The 20918-nt window shown below is 42.0% G+C and overlaps 2 protein-coding genes across 2 annotated transcripts in view; one reads left to right on the forward strand and one right to left on the reverse strand.

Annotated features, from left to right (window-relative positions):
• Positions 1-15604, reverse strand: part of LOC122574327 (lachesin-like) — a 33969-nt gene extending 18365 nt beyond the window's left edge. Inside the window, exons 1-2 of the mRNA XM_043741809.1 lie at positions 14392-15604; positions 5263-7875 (exon numbers count right to left, since the gene is read on the reverse strand). Of these exons, the coding sequence (XP_043597744.1) occupies positions 5263-5398 (136 nt within the window). The 5' untranslated portion in view covers positions 5399-7875; positions 14392-15604. The remainder of the gene's footprint in view (positions 1-5262; positions 7876-14391) is intronic.
• A 4260-nt stretch (positions 15605-19864) lies between these two features.
• Positions 19865-20893, forward strand: LOC122574328 (COMM domain-containing protein 7-like). The gene is made up of 2 exons (XM_043741810.1): positions 19865-20297; positions 20606-20893. The coding sequence occupies exons 1-2, from the start codon at positions 20249-20251 to the stop codon at positions 20779-20781; spliced, it is 225 nt and encodes a 74-aa protein (XP_043597745.1). The 5' UTR covers positions 19865-20248; the 3' UTR covers positions 20782-20893.
• Positions 20894-20918: the final 25 nt, after the last annotated feature.

Raw genomic sequence — 20918 nt, forward strand, 5'->3', positions numbered from 1 at the left:
ATTAACTTAATGCAATAATTCTTGTCAGAGAATGGCTTAAAAAATACGGTGGAAGTAGATCTTCTTTTCGAAGGATAATACGACTCTCGAATCATTTTAATGATAATTTAAAGTTTTAAGCCTTGGAAGGTGGGTAACCACAGACTTGCTGTTGCTCGGGCAAAGTTTGGGAAACTTTCATCTTCTCGAAAAGAAAAACGTTCTCTTGTCAGCGTCGTCGCTTCCTTACTTATGCTAGTGGGACGTTGGCGGTTTTCGTTCCTTCCACCGGTACATTATCCCTCCAAAAAAAAAAGAGGGAGAAAAAGAAGAATTAAAAGCTGAGATTGCGAGAATCTTTTACGTGTTAGTACTAATTATGTTATACCAATACACGTTTGTATTAGTTCCATTACTCCTCTTTATCTATACATACGTATGAAAAGCAGTGTCATGATACACGCTCATGAATCTTCATACTTTCGCGATTAATTTTTATGGCGTTGGCATAAAAGCGGATCAAAAATTGTAATTTTAATAAGACTAGAATAATCCTGAGTACCGTATGCATAAGTATATCATTTAAATTCCGTCCGACTGATCATACGCGGATTTAATAGCCATCTAGTCAGCTAGGGTGCAATTGCGCGAGATATGCGCATAAAATTTTGTAGGATAAATGTTAAAAAGCTCTTCTCGACGAGTTTTGCGAACGGTTAACTGTCTTTTCACGAGGCGAAGCTGGATTTTTCGCAGGAGTTCGCACGGCGAGGTAAAAGTTTAGTTCGGGGATAAGAAGAATTCCGTGGCGGGAGTGTTTAACGAATGCAGCGAGTTCGCTTTGATTCTCCTCCTCCATTTTCTTTTACCCGATCCCTATTATTCAATAGAACGTCAAATTTACTAGCCGAAATTTTTCCATTCGTCCGACACTCGATCTAACTTCGGACTCTCGAGAGCCGTCGGATAATACATATACATATGGGAGCACCGCGTGAGACGGGTAAAAACAAATAGCGAAACTTCGAAAGGCTATCCGGGAAAAGTTTCATTATTTTCAAGAACGAGACCGTGCCAAGAATTTCTATTAAAATAATAAGAACTTAAACGAGCGATCCTGTTATGAAACGTATCTATACCATGGTACGTGAAGGTAAAAAGTCCCATCGAGATATTTTCCAGTGAAAATCTTGTTTGAGGCGTTAATTTTTTTCTGCCAGTTTATCGAAACTCTCTTTAAGCGGAAGGCAAATGTTGCTTTCATGCGTTCCTTTTCGTTCCTTGTTGCATAATTTAATTAATGGATGGTCGGGCTGAACGAGGCAATCAACATTTTAAAAGATAGCAGCCGCTGGTGTTACATTTTGCTCGACGTAAATCGATTTCACCCAGGCATGACAACCAGGTTCTTGTAATCGTTCTGACCAGCTCGTTAAACGAGAATCAACCTTTATACCAAAGATAGTGGAAAAAAGAAAAGAGTAATCCTATGACAGGAATAATCGACTGTAAGGTGTCGTTATTACTGAAAACTTGGGAAATGAGATACTTCTGGGGCTTAAGGAACAGCAATATTCGTAAATTCCCATGCGCTAAGCGTCTTTCAGAGCAATTTAACTACCAACTTTTCTCCAACGTTCGCTAAACTAGAAATAAAACACCACGATGTCGAGCTCGTTTGTTTCACCATAACTTCAGCATGCCGCACTCTCTTTCCCTCTGGTTGGCAACTTCAACTACTCCGGCTGCGAAAATTTATTCCCAATGCGAGACAGCACGATTTCGTGACGTAAAATAACGTGAACATTTCCTTCGCATAGATTCCTTCGCGTAGGAATACGGCAAGTACGCTTTTCGAAGGTCGTTTCGCTTTCGAGAAATCTCAGAGCGCGACGAAGGTGCAGGTATCACGAGACACGCGTAAATCGCGGCATCGAAGGAAATTTCTCGACAGTGTTCAAAACGTCCCGGAACAGCGCTGGTGTTTCCGACACGTCTTACACACGGTACGTATAATAAGTATCGTGAGTTCTAAACACGTAGTACGGTACATAGCTGCGTGTAGCCCCGGGCATAAGCTTCATCGGGTAACAATCATGAAATATATCGAACGCGCCGTTCTCTGTGTTTCGCCTCTGTATTTCTCTCGCATTGGAACGAGCCGTCGGGTAAACTATTTTTCGGACCAAAATTCTACGTTACACGAGCAAAACGAACATTCACACACGTGTTACAGCCGGCCCAGCAGATGGTCATAGATATAGAATACGAAACAGGGCCGTGCGCGATATTTCTCCTCTCGTTCATCCAAGTATATTTAGCAAGTAAACTGATGAACAACCGCGACACTGCACACCGGTTCACCCCTTCCCGACACGCCGTGTATCTTTTTTTCTCTTTTTTCTCTTTTACGATCCGACAGACGCGTCACGATGAAAGCGGCCTTTTTACCGCGTTCTTTACATAGCCTGCGCGGAGACACGCGGACTCGCGGAGACGCTTTTTGTCCGGCTACGGACGCAATAAAGCGAATAAACGCTCATAAACGAGCCTAACCGTGGCCCAACGACAAACCCCCTGAAGGGAAACTATAAATTCACCGCTACTCGTTTAGCGAATATTTGTTCATCGAAGGTACACGTGGCGCGTTTCACTAGCTCGGTATGTTTTCCTAAGTAAATCGCCAGGCCTTCCACGGAAGTTTCGCGGCAGGGTTAAGCGTGCATCTAAAATTTGCATGAGCGATGCATCTCTTGGTGTGTTGCTAAATTGAACAAGTAACCCTGCTGGTATCGCTTCACGCAGAAATAGATTAAATTAAGTTACGCGCGGCTTCTGTACGAACTCTTGGAAATCTGCGGTGAACCAGGCTGATTCCTCGCGAAAGGAGAATGGTAAATAGCGTGTAATAAATTCCGAGAGATGGAAGCCAGTCCAGTCGGATTCTGGAGATTAAACTTGACTTAAATTTAACGCACGGGACGTATTCGTATTTTTCACGATGAATCGCTATGAAAGGGCAAAAGCTCTTGTTCTTATTTCGCTGTTGGTATACCGTGTTCGATGTATTCGTTGGGAATTATAATTTGAGCAAATAATACCTGTTAAATAATATACCAAAATACAGACACGTATCAATTGAATCATGTCTACGACAGGACTCAATAAATAAGACAAACAGAAATGTAACGACTCGCAAGGATAGGAAGGTTACGTGCGACGAGATTTCATAGCATTGAAAAGTGCGGAACTCTCGTAGTGCTTTATTACCGTGCTTAAACGTGATATTGTACTCATACGGCATAGTTTGTTACAGGGTATCTTTGCTCGTAATCTACGGGGAAAATATTTACCGCGTGCATCTGTTGGCGCATAAACACGCGTATTGCGATTTATACCAGGTACCAGAAAGCTGAACTTTATTTACAAACTTTCGTTCATTCATTTACATAATGAAAACGCGTGACGTTATCATTAACCTCTTCGTACGTTAATAACAAAACTGAAATTATGTTGGCTGAAATATGAAGGATATGGGAAAATAAGTGAGATATTATCGAACAAAGAATTATCGAGTACGATGAGAAGGTGTAGAAGGGGGAAGGTGAACGAAATCGAAGTAAAATGTCAACGATTTCGAGAGATAAACGAGCACTTGTGCCCGCAGGGTGTTGCCAAGGGTTCATAACGTTCTCGTTAAAGAACGGCTCTCAAAATGATCGAATTTCAGGTGCAATTTCGACCCGATGAAGCGATAATTCGATAGCAATAATGGTCACGCATCAAGAGTCCACTACTAATCGACACCAGACCAGCTATTTTGTCGTTCCTCGCCAATATTATAATCGGCTTGCGTTATTCGCTGCTCCAAAGATATATCTGTAATTTATAAACTTGTAATTCAAAACCCCTCCGCTTAATAGCGCATTAACGAACGAAGGATGGATCGGTGTAATTTGCATGTTCGAAACGCGAGAACTTCTTTACATATGTCACCGATCGGATGAATAATGGACGCTTATTCACTTTGAGAATGGCCGGCATGTAAAATGGCAAAGCCACTTGTTACCTTTGGAATTTAGTAATAGCATTTGCACGATTATATATGTACATAAAGATAGAGATGAATGAAGGGCGTTAAATATCTCCGGTATAAAAGGACAACGTGAACGATAATGAAATAACGAAGAGAAAGGGGCTTAAAGGTTTCCGTAGCTGGAAGATCCGAGAAGAATCTCGAGTTAACTTCTTAAAAGGAGCATCGAAGCTGGAACCTAGCACGGGACCGCATTAGCACATTAAATGGCTACATTAAGAACTTTATATAATAGTTAATTCGGTCTGTTTGGGCGGCGCTATTGCTTCCGGTGAATTTCATCGTAATCCCGGTGTCTTTCTACTGGCGTCATAAATGATCGATAAAGTCCACACCCTGTGCGCCTGGGGACGCATAAAAGCGCCAACTTTTATGATGGTTGAACCTACGCGCGTTATCTATTAGCGCGAAACGATTGCGAACAAACCTGTATTCCAGTCGTGCATAACGATTAATACGCGTTCTCGATGATAAGAGTAGGGAGATAAAAATTCTCTTAGTTATTAGCGCGATAATACACCGTCAATCGGGAAATTCATATTCATACAGGGCAATGAACAATAAATGCAATTTCATCGAGAATAATTTCCGGATTGTCGGTTAATAGAGACGGATACGAACAAGAAGTGTTTCGAGTAATCGATGAGGCGTAATGACCTTCGACGGATTTCCTGAGATTGTCTCCGGCCGATGAAGAAGATCGTCGTACTTTCGAAACGCTTTGTAGGTACGTTATGCGGACAATACAGATGTAATTCGGTTGGAATTTGTTAAAACCGAAGTGGCCCTATATCGCGAAAACCTTAGCAAAAGATGGCGCGTTAAGATCTTTACGGCTGATTGAAGTCTAACCAAAGATATTATTACGATGGTACGAGGCCAGTAAAGTGGATTCGAGGGCAACTCGACTCGGGAAGATCTATAAAAATGATCGTAGGCATTTCGAAAGGGAGTTCGATCCAGGACGGGCACGCTAGCCCGTATATAGTCCCCGTATTACGCGCCTGGTCTCGACAAAGCGACGATTACGAGTGCTACGTAGCATGGAATGGATTCGCCGTAGGCGAAACGACGAAACGTTCCATCGAGCGAAACGCAAACATTTGAGATCGGAGCTTTGTATGGTAGAGAGTGAAACAAACGTGCCGAGGAAACCGAGAAGCGTACGTGAACACGTCTCTACTTACCAGCAGTTCGCACCAGCACGTTAAGCAGAATGGATAGCAAAAGGGTGGTGGCCCGGTATCCGTGTATTATGATCATCAGCCACCTCGATATGTTGAATCCCGCACCGTGCCATAGACCCGTGGCCTCGTGCACCATATTTTTCTGCGTCGCCTTTTTTCACCCAGCTTGCCGCTAATTATCAGCGCCTCGTCGCCCGCCCTCATTCACTGTGTCGTTCTCTGATCCAACGTTAACCAGTCGATTGGTACCCGTTCTCGAACCACGGGTTTTATCTGAGATTGAAAACGCTCCTTACACTCAGAAGGAATTCTCGGAGGTTACTACTCTACCAGGTCGAGAAACGTCGTTGGAGAAACTCGATTCTTCCGTGTCGATTTGCTGTTTTCGATATTTCGAGTAGACAGAGGGAACCTTTTATCGCGTTCCACTGTGTTGCAATTGTTGCCTGTTCTCTGGTCGCCGTTTCCAAGGATTGATTAGCGCGACCGTAGAAAGAGAAAAGTTTCTGTTGCCCTGGAAACCTAGGAAGCAGAACTGACCTCGGTCTTGCGACAGGGCTAAAACATCTCCGTGAGTAGCTTAGCTAGATCAATCCCCTCGGTCTTGCGTCAGTTCACGGATTACCAACTTCTCCATGAGGCGTGTCTCGCTCTAAAGTCGGCAACCGTCGTTAACCGTTGCTAATTTCTAGAAATTACAGACGAGTCGTTCTTCCGTGACAGCCACATGAGCAAACGTTCTCGAGAAAGGGTTCTTTCGATCGAAGCGTGGCAGAAGTCGGTTTCTCCAGCTTGTTTTATCGCGATCACACGAAGCGTGCAAGCCAAGAAAATGCCACGGAAGGCTCTGGCAAGTTGCTCGGTCGTCGTGTTCGACTATTGTTCCACAGTTATAGTTTACGGTCTCTCGAAACGTTCGAGGCACACCAGATCCCTTCTCATGCGTCCGGAGGACAAGCAGGAAGATACAAGTATCGTAACGGCCGTCGGACTTGAACTGCGCTGTGGTGTATATTATTGAAGTTCGCAAGACGTTGTGGCGAGCCGTTGGACGACACCCTTTGGAAGCAAAGTTAATAGTCCGCCTCTAGGCGAAAGGACTTTCTTGCTTACCGGTTTTCCATTCAGCCTTCATTCACTAACCTTCCTGCATGGAACATTACTGAATTCTGTACGTTATCAGAAATACAGGATGCTCTAGGCCATAGAACCGAGCGCGTTTCCCGGTTTTCTCTTTCTCGAGTGGCTTTCAGCGTTCCGTTACTACTGTTCCACAGCCAACGGGCTACTTCTGTGAAGAAATCTCTGCCTTTCTTTTTACTCAACAGTACATAGACACTGACGGTACAGACAGGCAGAGAAAGAGAAGGAGAAAGAGCCGTCGACAAGCAACATTCGCGCTTCTATTCCGCTACTTTCCTACTACAAGGTTTTTCTTTACTGCTTCAAGTTAGATATTAACGGAATCGCGTGGGAATTTCACGACGCTTTCAGCGAATACTTAGGATGACTTAATTTCTAACATTAATATTTCCACAGCCGCAAAAGCTTTCTTGCTTCCGATTCACTTCCTGTCCCCTCGACTACGTTCTTTTGAATACTTCTACAACGTAACATCCACTGGTATACTTGCCTGCGTCAACACCGATAACGAATCCGAGCTACTACCATCTCTTTACCGCGTCAACCGACGGGACTTTCATGTCACGTTGTCCTTCCTTCGTGAATCTACGTTCCTCTATCCAGGTTTTAATTGGAAATACAGGAAATGTCAACGCCGAAAGAGGAGGGTCCAAAGCGGAACTTTGAAATGTACGGGGATTCGCACCGGGGTCGACACGGGTAGAAATTTCTCTAGATATTACAAAACTAAATGGACGAAGCGAAACACGACGATCATTAGATGACACGACTAATATTCTGGCTTAAGCGGACCCTTGTCACGCCTACCTTCTCTGGTCCCTCATTTACGAATGTCTCGACTGTTCCAACCCGACGTCACTTTTGGTGCGCGCTAACAGTGAGCTCGGCGCAACGTTTCCACCTTCTTCTCGAGACCCTTTTCAACGATGCATTTTCGACGCTCGGCTACACTTAACCGGCACACGGCCTGCTTCCTTCTCGCTCGGCAAACCGTCGTCGCTCTTCAGCGCGTTTTACACACGCGTTGCGTTCGTCTCGGGAGGCAAATGCCAGAAGATTTACTAAAGAATTTCGCGGGCTCCCGGGTTTGTGGATATTGTGCAAGTTTGTGGAATACTGCGGCAAGCTGCGGCAAGCTGCGGCTACCAGACGACTGTGTCTTTAGCCAACCAAGTTAACGCTCTCTCCGTGTCTGCCTCTAGGCAGAGAAGCCGATCCTTCTGTTCCACAACTTCCTCGAACCCAAGAACGTCTACCTGCGTAAACACACACGCGCATGCCACTCTCAAGCGATAGTAGCGCGTGGCCTGTCTTCGTGGAAGATCGTCGTGGTTAACCCGCTCCTTTGAGGAATTTGCCCTGTCCCGCGGTTGGTATCCGTACAAGGCCGAGACCAAGCTGCACTGCTTCAGAGATTACGGATGACTCGCTTCCTTAAGGGTCGGCTCGTTCCTGATACTGCTCACCCTCCTGAAATTCGAGCACAGTGGATACAGTATAGTATAGTAGAAGCGTCTCGCTGTTAGACTCGACGCTCGTAAAATCTTAATGGTAACAAGGCTCTTTTTACTTTTCGTTTAGGTCTGACCCGAAATCTCTAAAACCCCTAAACGAGGAAAATGAAATAGACGAAGCGGGAAAGAGAATGACGCTTTAATTTAATAGCGATTCTTTCTTTCTTTCTTTCTTCTTGGCTTTCACCTCAGACTAGTCCCTTAAACGTTTCTGCATCGGAATAGCTCGTGATTTTCACGTTTACGTAGGCGCCTTTTAATTCGTTATATTAATTGGAAACTCGGTAAATAATTTACGCGCGTAATAACCGTCAATGATAATAAAACCAGAGAATTACTTTCGGTGAATTAATTTCGACGAATCTGTTGCTCCGGGCTATTCATTGTTTCGTCGTTCATCCGGGAATTGTAAACTCGTAGAAAACAACGATCCCACGAGGTACGCGTATAAAAGTCTATCTGTCCGACGTGTAACGTACGTACGGTTTTGTTTTCGACGGTGAAACGCGTTAGTCAGCCGGTGGGAATTACGAGGAACGAGAGAGAGAGAGAGAAAAAAAAGCGAGAGACAGACAGACCAAAAGGATAGAGAAAATCATTTCGAAACGATTCGATGGAAGAGGACTCTTGGATGGAACGAGTGGAATAGACGGTGAAAATTTTCACTTGGACATGGCAAAGCTGAAGATGGAAAACGCGACAGAGGCGGCATTTATTAAAAGATCATCACTCATTAAAGAATCCTCGAGAAACGAACGAATCGTTGCGACGGCACGGCGGCAGCCACCAAAGCTCACGAGTACACCGCGATACGTCCCGTGAAAAGCAACTTTTCCCTCGTCCACGAGAAGAGCACTTCTACCTCTCCTATCTTTACTACGTGGAGCGTTAAGCTCCCGGAAGACGGCGCGAAATTTAACGAGCGACTAAGGTCGCGAGCGAGTCGGAGTAATAAAAAAAAGTGAGGAAAAACGAGGCTGAGGCAAACGGGATATAAACGATGATGCGGTTCACGCCGTTGGAAGAGGCAACAACTAGTGGTGGAAGCATCAACGATAAGCTTGGAATATGTGTGAGACGGTGCGTGAGACAGAAATGAAATTGTGGTAAATGTTCCGACGTAGATGCATATTTTAAAATAAAGTAATAATAAATCAAGAACCCGGAAACACGGTGTAGGATTAAGATTTTGAAGACTCTCGTAAGATTGAGCGGTGGACGGAGAAAAACAAGTCGATGATATTTTTCCATCTATTTTTTATGCCGTGAAATCGTAGTATGGTGTAAAGCGTGAATTATTCAGGGAGAGGTACAATGTCAGGTGTGTGTGTGTGTGTGTGCGCGCGCGCGCGCGCGTGTGTATGTATAGTGTCTTTCGGCTTTCGAGTATATACCGTCTTAGTTTACGTTAAGGTCTGCGGGTATAACGATTATGGTTACTGCCACCGAGCTATTATCTTACTCGTGAGAACTCGAAATGTATGCATCGATGAAAAACGATTCTACCTGTTAAATATTTTCCAAGCTATTCAATGGGTATGCGAATTACCAAACGTGGGTCAAAGAATTTTTCTCTTTCGTTTCACCGTACAAGCAGAGAGTTTTCTGGAAAATTTGGTTCCTTTTATCGTAGGCTTCGGTCATTTTTGAATCGATCTTTTACTTTGATAAAAGAAATCCCTCGAAGGAAATGGAAAGTGTTTCCTGAATCCTTCACCGGACCATTTAAAAGTTCGAAGTAAGCGAAAAAGCTTTGATATTTTAAACGACCATCTTCTCGGTGAATTTGGAGAATGGGGGCTCGACGATGGATCGTTCTGAATAATAAGCACGCTAGAAAATATGAACCGCCTTAAATAAGTCTGCTGTCATGCTTCTGGCTTGTCAGTGAATAACTAGAATATAACTCAATGTCTCTCTCTTCTCGATACACGCGACTCAACTTCTTTCCGTCTATATTTTTCGCTGTACCTCTATCGAAATTAGTACCACGGACGATCAGAATCTTAATAAACAAGATAGAGTTTCCCCTCTTATTGGAGATTATGACTCACGTTTCGAATTAAGAAACCCCGCGTTTTAATCTGTAAAGAAGGGCGCGTGATCGACATGATAACGAACAGCGGGATAACGTACGATTTCTCAGGAATCTATCGGCATCGGGGAGCAAAGTCACGGAGTTCACAGAGGCTACGTATCTTCTTAGGAAATATGGCGGATTAAGGATTTAGGATCAGGAGCAGAGGATAAAGAGCGGTCGACTTTATGAATACTAATTGGTATCCGGGAGGACATTTGTCGGTGGAATTTATCGGGTTTATCGGATGTGAACCCTCTGTCGTAGCTCGACGAAGCTCATTGAAAAGGTACGCTTCCAGACGGATCGGTCGTCACAGAGAGAAGGATGACGAAAAACTTAATACCGAGAGAAGAGGGAGCGTATTACGTAAAGAAGCTTCGACTAAAGAGTCGACCGTTGAATAATGTAGATCCCTCTATCTGCACCATCCGCTCTTTCCCTTTCGCATAAACACGTATCGTTCGTACATGTACAGGATGGAACGGTCTGGCCTGAATTTGGCATCCGTACTGGGTAATTAAGTTCACTTCGTTGTGTACAGATTCATCTCTCGCTCTGTCTCTCGATGATACACGAAATTGCACAATTGCCGCGTCGATTAAAGTGCCGATAATCCTGAGCATCGATTTAACCTATGGGTTCGTATCGATTATCGAGCCGATCGTCGTCCGATGTCACGTCCTATTTGGCCACTTGACTGACCCGAAGACATTTAAATGAAAATCGTTGCCCTTTATTCCAGTGAGACAACGGTATTGTGGCGAACGTCACGGCGACGCAATACGTTTCACCTCCCTAGCGTCTTTCTCTTTATATGCATACCTATACGCGCGTGCAGGTATATAGGTTTATTTACAACGAAACAAAACGAATGAACGAGAGGACGTCGATGAATACGCGCAAGGAAGAGCGGTTAATTGAAAATCTGTATCATCCTGTTTGGTATTCATTCATATCGAGACTATGTATTGTACAGTAGGTATCGATTCGCATTACATATGTGCATAATTTCGCGCGCAAACCAGACTTCGTGCATATACACGGTCAAAAAAATGTTATTTTTTCTGGCGCTACATCGGATACATCGAGATATTTATTCGGTGCTCGAGAGAACCGATTGAAACTTTTCACGATTGCATTTCCGCGGTATCGACGGGTACTCGGTTTTCTGTGGAGAGCGATTACACTAAGTGTGATTAACATTCTCGCGTCACGGGAGGAAAAGCCAGGCTTTTGTTTCGTGCGATGACCAGGATGAAGCTTTGAAAAACAGTTGTAAGGAACTCGCGCCGCGGAGAATATTATACGATGATGTTAAGCGCGGAGCTGCATTGTGCGGTTATTAAATGGGGAGGAAAGTTTAGAATGGAAGCGTGAACAACGTTTTGTCTCTCGGAAAGAAATACTTTTCGTGGAGGAGACGAGGAAACGAAGTAGAAACAGGAGCAAGAAAAATGAAAAAGAGGAAAAATACAAATGCTACACTACGGTTAGTAGGATGTTAGCCACACTAGTGATCGAGATTTTTGCGAGAAACCATCCTACCGTTTTATGTTTGATATTCCACGAAAGGTGAGAATGTCGTTTACGCGAAACGTAATACGCCGTTTTATTAAAACCGTCGAAGCGCGAAAAATTTTTTGCGATGCTGGTCATTCAATAATACCTCGTAATAATCTGTCGCTTTTTTTTTCATGAATAAAATTACATGCAGATATAACAGCGACTGTGTTACGTTGTATATCAATAACAGAGGCTGGCGAGGTTGGATGAAAGTATTGTATACAATTCGTTATGTACAACGGTAAATTACTGCAAATTGTTGATATATTTTCAATTCTCCGTGGAGCACGTGGGAAATTTATATGGTATACAATAAAACACACTAATGGACCAATATTTATTCGTCCCGGACGTGATATTATCGCAACGACGGTCCATCGATTACAATTATTTCTCGCTTAATTTCACTGTTTTGAAATGATCGGCGAAATTTAGAACAATATACGTGTTTGTCATTTGCCGATACGATATCGTGACATATCATCTATGCAAGCTTCTTCCACCAGCCGTTTGTTTGTCTCTGTCTCTGGGAGAACAATCACACTCGTGAAATTAGTTCAGCTGGGAATCAATTCGAAATGACCGGGCCGAAATAGGCAAGGTGGTTCCCGTTGAAATTCGTAGAAACCATGAGGATTACTGGAACGTACGATTCGTTCAGGTGAAAATACATTTTCTACCAGTCGTCCATCACCTATTGACAGTGTTATTGATCATAGTAGAAAAGAGGTGGAATCGAAGAAAGCAATCAACGCGGACATTCAACCTGTCTCACTGACAAAGCATACACCAGCTCACGTCAATGACAAACGTGAAGCATGGTGTTAACAGCAATGAAATCCATCGTGAATGGACCTTTTTAAAGTTAAACGGCACACATACACGTAAATCCGGTCGGGATATCCGTGTTCAAGAGAATAATATTTGTCCGATCGTGAAAAGTGAGGAAGTGGAAGGAAGGAAAGTACGAGAAACGAATAAGACAGAGACGAAGAAGAATTTACCTGTTGTTTCATGGGAAACTAATTTCCGAGCTGTCTCCGAAATCTCGCCTAATCTCTTTGCGCCGAGTTTTCTAACAAAGTGCTCATTAGCGAGAATTACATTCCACGCACTACTACTCTATTGGTCGGTCATTCGATTACATGTTTACAAATTAGGTTTTTTTTACAACGTAATTTGAATCACGAAGTACCTTGAACGGGTATCCGGATTATTTTAATGACTACAAAGTCTCGTTTCACGGTGAAACGGCTCGCTTTGAGATCGAATAAATTTCGCTGGTCATCCCTCCCTTTTGGGTTGTATACCACCGTGTAGCGTGAAATCTACGCTAGTTTAATTCTAGCCTCGGCAATCTTGTGTTATTTTATTATTGAATAATTATCGGGAAACGCGATGAAACACGCCAGGCCAATTAAAGTTATCGTTTACATGTCGACTGGACGCAGTGGCAATAAAATTAATATGCCAAATAAAACTTTCGATAGCCGGACGATTTATCCGCGTGTAATCGCCACAATTATCGCTATTTAATTACCCTTTAGGATGACAAGTTTCTTCTTTGTCGGTCGTGTACGAAATAAGGCTTTGCCTTTTCACGACGCCAGGAGTGGCTAACGAAGGAATAAGAAAGTTCAAGCGAGTTTCCATTATCGTGCACGAAAAAACAGAATTAATGAGTCTCCTTTTTTTTTACTCTCTCTCTCTCTCTCCCTCCCTCCCTCCTTCCCCCTCCCTGTTTTCTCGTTTTTCTTTTCTGTTTCTTGCAACCAAGACTTTTTCCCTCGATCTTGCACGAAGCGAAACACGTCATCGTTTTTCAGCAGCATCCTGTCGACGTTAGAAATATGGCTTAACTGTTTTCTTACATGAATACCACGTTTTCTAAACTCCTATCCGATACAGTGAACCAGCAACAGCACCAAAACTACAGCTAAGTTCCTGTCTATTCCATAATTTCGAGCCTACGCCATATACAGAATCACGACCCTATCCATCCTAGACTCGACGATTTACGTTCTACAATTAGGTCCTTCGTTTAAACTGTCATCTGATTGCTCGACAGATAAGTCGACGTCGTGTAGATACTCTATGAACGATGAAAATTTATCAGCCGAGTTAAAATCTAGTTTCATCGAGTTCCCAGGACGAAGAATTAAAGCGTATTAAACACGGTTCTACGCGTATTCCGTACGTATGCGGGAATAACACAGTTAGTTCGCAACATTAAACAAAATTCGCAGTGCTACTCTGACTTCCACACAATCCATTTTTGAATCCATCCAGGTATACATAGACAGGCATACGTATAGACATGTATCTCGTAGGTATCGTAGTGTGTAGAAAGATTCCGCCCGTTCTTTTGACCCGCTTTTACGCAAAAAACATCTGACACTCGAAAAGAATTCAAGTAGACGCGGACGTTGGTACACAGACAGACACTTATACCGTACACGCCGAGGAGTACAGGCCGCGGAAGAAACGTGTGTATTGAATGAATACTCAATGAGTTGCCGAGCCGTAAAAAAAAACCGAACCACCGGCTAAGGGTGGTAAAAGAAAAAGGGAGAAAATATATTCAACGAATCGCGAAGTTATTCGAGTTATAAATTTCCTCCAGTTTCCCCGGCGCGCTATTGACTCTGTTCGAACCGAACCTTTCTTTGGTCGACTCGCGACAATTGCTCTTTGTACGGTTTTAATCTCACCGGCAGCTGTATCGTTCACGAGCAACAAAACAACGAGGTAAATCGATGGCTACGGAGTGCGGGTATGTAGAAACAGGATGAAAATGACAAATTGAAAAGAGCGAAGTGGCAGACTTACGTGTCGCCGCGACATTCTGTAGCTTCGATAGATTACAAGATCGTCAAGTTGGACAGGAGACAGGCACGATGTTGACATCCCGCCGATAAGTTGTCGACTCGCTTAACGATCCTCGAAGTTACGTCGTTGTCCCAAACGTATCATTTTCCAGCTACTTGACGCGGCGTTTCCCTGTCGAAGTTCACGGCTCGAGTGCACCCTGGCCGAGCGGGAGTTTAATGACGTTCGAAAGATCATTAAACTGGGCCGCACGCTAATTAACCTAAGGGAGAATAAACGCGCTCGGCGCGACGATGCATGGCGCGTAACGAGGCTGTTCAGAACGATGTGGAAGGAAAATACGAGGAGACGAACCGTAGGCGCGAACAAAGCGTCTCTAATGGAACGAGCTCGAGGCGAATCGTGAAACGTATGTGTCTCTTGTATTGACGAACGGAGAACGAACGAACGGAACGGAACGAAATAAAAGGTCAAACGAACGAACGGAACAATATCGTTTTACCGCGCGGCAAAACGCGAGCAACGCGTGAAAAAATCACGTAGCATAAGACACGAGAGACGCGTGGATTCGACGTCGAACTCGTCGTGGATTGCACTGGCCGGTTCAGCCCTTTACCGACTCGTAGGGGTGGCAGCAAAAGCGTGCAAGGGGAAGGGATATAGCACGATGGAGGGAAGGATGGATGGGAGGGGGTTAGGGGAAAATGGAGGAGTGAAAGGAAAGAGGGATAGTGGGAGGATGAGGATGGAAAAGGGGAAGAGGTTGGTGGATATATAGCTAGCAGCATCCACAGTGCTGAAAACCACCGTGGTACATTTCGCGGGGCTCCCATGAGAGAGGAAACAAGAGAAAAACAGAGAAACGAAGGAGAGAGGGCACGAGAGTTGGTGGCTCCTACGAAATTAAAACAAAAAGCGTGGGGAAACACATCGTATCGCTGCAAACGGACTAGTACATACGCCGTCACTACTCGCAGTTTTCCACCTTCTCACTCACATTCGTGTCTCTAGTTGCACAACCGCATTTCTCTCCATCCGTCCTGTACGCAAACTTATTCTTTTTCCCGCTGGGTGGAGTCAATTTTTTTTCTTCCTTTTTGTCGTTTATTACGCGTCACCGTACACGTTAGACGCTAGAAATTACGCGACGTTATATTCCAGGATACTTTGCCGGGTGGTGACGACTCCTTTGCACCGTGCGCCTTATTTAAAAAGTTCTAGGTACAGCAGTACCAGACGAGACCGCTGAAACGCGCGATTCTTTAAAAATGAAAATCGGAATCCCTCGTGTATTAAGAATCGGTCTATCTCGTCGGACAACCGCGATTTATCCGGCCTTGCACTCCAAATCCACCCTCTCTTTTCTGTTCGTATGACCTATTCTCTCTTCCTTTCGTTCCCCTTTCCGCGACACGAAATTGCAAGGATAATACATCCAGCGCGATAAGTAACCATGGATCGCTATAGTAATAAGTTCTCGTAACACAGCGAACGAAGTCGAGCACACTGTCCGGAAGTAGATCGTTCCGTATTTGTACCTGTGGTCGCGTCTCATCTTTTCTATTCGTCACGTCTTTCTACCTCGTAGAATTTTATCGTATACGCGTTTGATACATTCTTTGTCGGTGAGAAAGCGCGAGCGTATCATTTAATTAGGAACCCTTTCAGTCCTCTCGCCTTCAATGAAAAACAAACCCGCAAAACGAAGAAAAAGGAAAGAAGGTGAAAAAAGAGAACGCGGTAGAAAACGGCGCACACAGCGGCATAGAGACGCCTATGCAATTACCCCGACAGAGAGCTTTAAATTTTCTCCAAATTACTGGGCCGTGTTTCACGTCGTACGCGCATCCAAACTCTCCCTCGGTTTCCCGCCCCCTCAACCTTATTTTTTCCTTAGGCTCAACCTGCTTCGTCGCTCTCTTTCCTTCCCTTACATATCTATACATTTCTTCTCTCACTCTTGCTCTTGTTCTCTCACGACTATCCCTTTCCAGCCAAGCTTTGAAATAAAAGTCGATCGAGTGAACACAAGGGCAAGCTGCCGAGCACCTCGTTCATCGCCTGTAGATTTATCGTTTCGTTCTCTTTCAGTGGTTCGCCATGAATCGCTGCTCCAGAAGAGAACGACCAACATTGTGGGAATCGAAAAAGCGCAAAGAAGAAGATAAAGGGAAAACATGACAGGAAGGGAAAGTCAAGCATGACGACCACGCACGGCGTTTCAAAACGCGCACAAACAAGTATAGAACCGATGAAAAAAGGACACTACAGGGTGCCCTAGCAACTATGCTCGTCGAAGGGTGGCCGTGATTAATGATAAGCTGCCGCGATTCGAATTTCGTGGTAATAGGATAGCCTGGATATTTTAAGGATAACCCAGGAGACACGCTCCTGGATATCTTATCTGACGCAGGCGCTCGCGCACCGCCCCACCCAGTTGCAGGAATCGTCACCAACACAATCACGATCCTACGATAGAGTTGAATGTAATACAAAGCCAGAAACTCGTCTACATGCACGAGGGTGCACGTGGTCACGGTTGCCGGATAAATTTTATTAAACCTGGTGGGGGTGTAAAACTGCATACACGGCCGCATTAGTCTGACTATAATTTACGAAATTATACGCCGCATGCTTTATTACATGCCATTTTTGCGAGCCTGTAAAATTTCCCTCGCTTGTAAAATTTACTAACCGATCGATAAGGTTTTTGCGACAAAACAACCGCGCAAATTCCTCTCCGCGCGAAATTGTTCCTACTTCAAAACACCTATTCATAGCTCGATACTCGGCATATTTTACATTCACACATATTACTTACACAAGTGGAGCTTTTAATATTCTTAAAATGCGAGAGGAAAGAGAATTTTATCACGATTCGTTTTAACTCGATATTTATTAACACTGTAATTTCCTTTCTACCATGAACAAAGCAAAGTAATAAGAAACCTTCCACATTCAAAGCAACTGCTTATTTGTCGAGTAGTCGTGAAGCAACAGTGGAGCACAAAATGGTAAAGCAACGTGCAAAAAGTCAGACGATAGAGGGGCAAAAAAGGGGATGCCTAAGATAGGTAACTCTACAGTCTACAGGGATGCTTTTTAAAACGCTACCGCTTATGCGGATTTTCTCCTTGAACTGACGTACGCCTAGGCTACGTTGTAACGTCTTGTTCCCCTTCCTCGATTTTATGGCTATTGCTCTTCCCTTCTTCCTGTTACCGAGTTATTTAATCGAATCACCTAACTCCCGCTCCCTTTTGTCAAATGTTTGCTCGCTTTCAACTAGAGAGCAAACGCAGCTTGATTAACAAAAAATACAGGGATATGTCTGAGACTAGAAATCTACTGAATCTCTCTTATAAGGTTTGTTTGCTCTCATAAGTGATTTATGAAATATATGAAAACCGAACGAAGAAATAGTACACGAATTATTGAAATTATTTGAAACCTATCCCAGGATTGTTAAAAAATTATTCTGATGGTTGTTCGGGATTATTTAAGAATTATATTAACGTCATTCGATGCCATTTCGAGGCCATTTACCGAAATCGTTTCAAAATTATTCAAGATCTTTTGAAAATTATTCAACGTTTCTATACTACTTTGCTAAAAGCATATAAAAGAAGGATCTCTTCTTCGTATTTTGCATCTGTAACGAGCAAGCAATAGAGAAACGCAGAACGAAATATATACAGATACAGTTGGATTCAATAAAAAAGGATCCAACGGAATCTTGAATTTTATTGATGGGCTAGTTTGAAGAACGGTCAAACGAAAATAACATTTCGATTATCTGGTAATTATGATAACTGATCATAATCTCTGGATGTCTCGAAGCAAGTACGCACGAAGAAACTTCGCAAACTTATTACCAAGTGACCTAAAGCCGGAGTAGCTTAAGATAGATTTATCATTTCTGTGTGTGGTTTAATTAGAAATTCTAACAAGCTTCGACAACAAATATGGCGTATTTCGAAAGTTCCGATGTACCGTTTGCGTGAAACTAAACAGCGAGCTTTTGGTTAAGGGATTCATCCGTGATTCTACCATCCTTTATTTATGAATGTCGGGAAAACAATGGCGCGTTATAGAGAAAATTTGCATATAAATTCAGATAGCACGGCACACGATACCTCTCGCGCCCTTAATCGACACGAATAGCCGAACGAAACATAGTCGAAGACTTACTTCGCAAGTTGTAATCGTAACATCCCCATAGATTCATGATATATTTTGATTTTTGATATTTTTTACATTCTTTATCATATAGAAATATAACTTAAATAACATTCACCGTCTAAAGCGATTATGTCTGGAGGGCACTATTTTTAGTTTGTACTTAGCTACGTAGCAGCTATGTAAGAGCATTTATATTTGTTATGTTCCTAGAAATATCCGTACTTTACAAAAATCCGAGACATTTTATCACACGGCTGTAGTTTAAGAATTAAATTAAGTACTGCAACACTTCGCAAGCTGCTCCATTTGTTATCGGTTATTACTTCAAAAAACATAACAAATCTCTCGCTTTCAAGGAACAGAAGCAGTGAAAGAAATCTTTTTGTCTTAGGACAAATAACGAATGAAGTTCGTGTTGCATTCAGAAGCAAACACTTACGTAATTAAAGATACAATCAACGAGTATCAATCAACGCTTGATAATAACGATCGTATTTTTAACCTTTCATTTTACTCGATTATTATACTCGGACATTCTAATAAGAACAAATCTATACCAACGTTTTTTTCTCTTCGACGATAGAAAATGATTACGCAAGCCACAGAAATACGCGAGCCTCATTATATTATATGACTTGTGCTAGTCGTGACTCAAAAAGAAGAATAAAATTTCTTCCGAATTTGATACTCATCATCTGTTTTGCATTGCAACGTCTATGATTCTAAGAGTCTAAATTATACTTGATACTGTTGACTGAAGCGAATCTCGAGTTCTCCCTTCAACGTATTACAGTTAGGTATGGGACGAATGAACTCTTGCTTTTGTAAATCTACCTAGATTTTATTCGTGATACAAGTACTACGAAACTAACGTTAGGTTTTATTGCATTCTGGTGTTTCTTGATTCTAGCCATTTTTGTCCTAGATCGAAAGTACACGACATCCAAAGGATTTATTGGAACCAATTTTCGTGCTAGGTCTTTGCTAACTATATCGAAACCATGACAATCGTTTTTTCTCTAACCAACCATCTAGCTAAGCTGGAATGATAAAAATTTGAAATATTTCGTCGTTCTACCGATAAGTCAAAGTTCACCAAATAAAGTACGATTAGATTGAAGGAATTTTAATTCTCTAATTCGCTTGGTTGTAAAACCTTAGAAACAAGCAAAGCTGTAAAATATAATAATGTAAAGATAAATGTCACTTGAATAATGTTTAATATGCAAATATGAATCATTGTGAATACATAATAGGTAAATATACTAAAGATATTAAATATAATGCTACATATGTAATTAAATATAAAATAAAAATAAGTCATCCTGATTTAACACGTTCATTTAGTAGAAAACTAAATTATCTGGTAAGATTAAATTTATTCATTCGCTGTATGATATACTCTCTACATGATTTTAAAATATGTTGTTTCACAATCGCATTCCAATATAAAAGTTAATTTTGCTATTGGCAGAATAATTATACAATATTTTTCTTTTATCTCATCATATACATTCGCCAATTCCCGCCTTCATAATTTATACTTGTTGCATTCGCTTAAGTACACAGATTGCCACAACATTTATTGATATAATATCTGATATTCAGTAACAAGTAGAGTATAAATAAAGGCATTGTTAACATATAAATAAAAGGATCCTATTTTGAATACAAAATGGTTAAAAATATCACAAAAGTCCTTGACATTTCGTGGAGATTTGGTGGTACGAATCTAACCTCAAAACACAAATCGTTTTAGAAATTTCTATTATGTTAGATAAAATATCTTAAGTGCCTTTAAAACGTTTGATAACTTGTAAAGTATAAAAACTATCATTGGTGTTCTTCTTTTTACTCTATAGAAAAATAAAATACGTTATTTATTTAGTTAAAGTTAGAATAAGTATAAGAATGCAGAACAATATATAATATTAACGTACTGAGGAACCTAACCCCAATCCTCTCCTGTACATATAATTAAATAATACATTTTTATAAAGTAATATAATATTAAATAAATAAATTTTTACAGTAACTGCAGCGAGTAATGAATCTGACAACATGGGGAAATCATTCTTGCATTTAAAATTAAAATTAGAAGAAAATGGCAAAACTAGGAATGCCTTTGTAGAAATGACAATCAGTGAATTTTATAAATTTCTACATGATCTAGAAAAAGCAAAATGTAATCTTGATTTGTTACTTTAAATATCATTTAAAATATTTGATTATAAGTTAATCTTCTAACAGGATTATATCTTACAAAAATACTTTAATTGTATAAATGCAATATTACATTCAATAAAATAATACAACTGGAGATTGACTACTTACAAATATGTAAT

Source organism: Bombus pyrosoma, linkage group LG13 (assembly GCF_014825855.1).
Source record: "Bombus pyrosoma isolate SC7728 linkage group LG13, ASM1482585v1, whole genome shotgun sequence".
In the NCBI taxonomy this organism is placed as follows: Eukaryota; Metazoa; Arthropoda; class Insecta; order Hymenoptera; family Apidae; genus Bombus; species Bombus pyrosoma.

Coding starts and splice junctions, on each gene's coding strand:
- LOC122574328 (XM_043741810.1), top strand. CDS start 20,249: ATGGTTAAAAATATCACAAAAGTCCTTGACATTTCGTGGAGATTTGGT. Junction 20,298..20,605: donor CATTTCGTGGAGATTTGGTG/GTACGAATCTAA, acceptor AAATTTTTACAG/TAACTGCAGCGAGTAATGAA.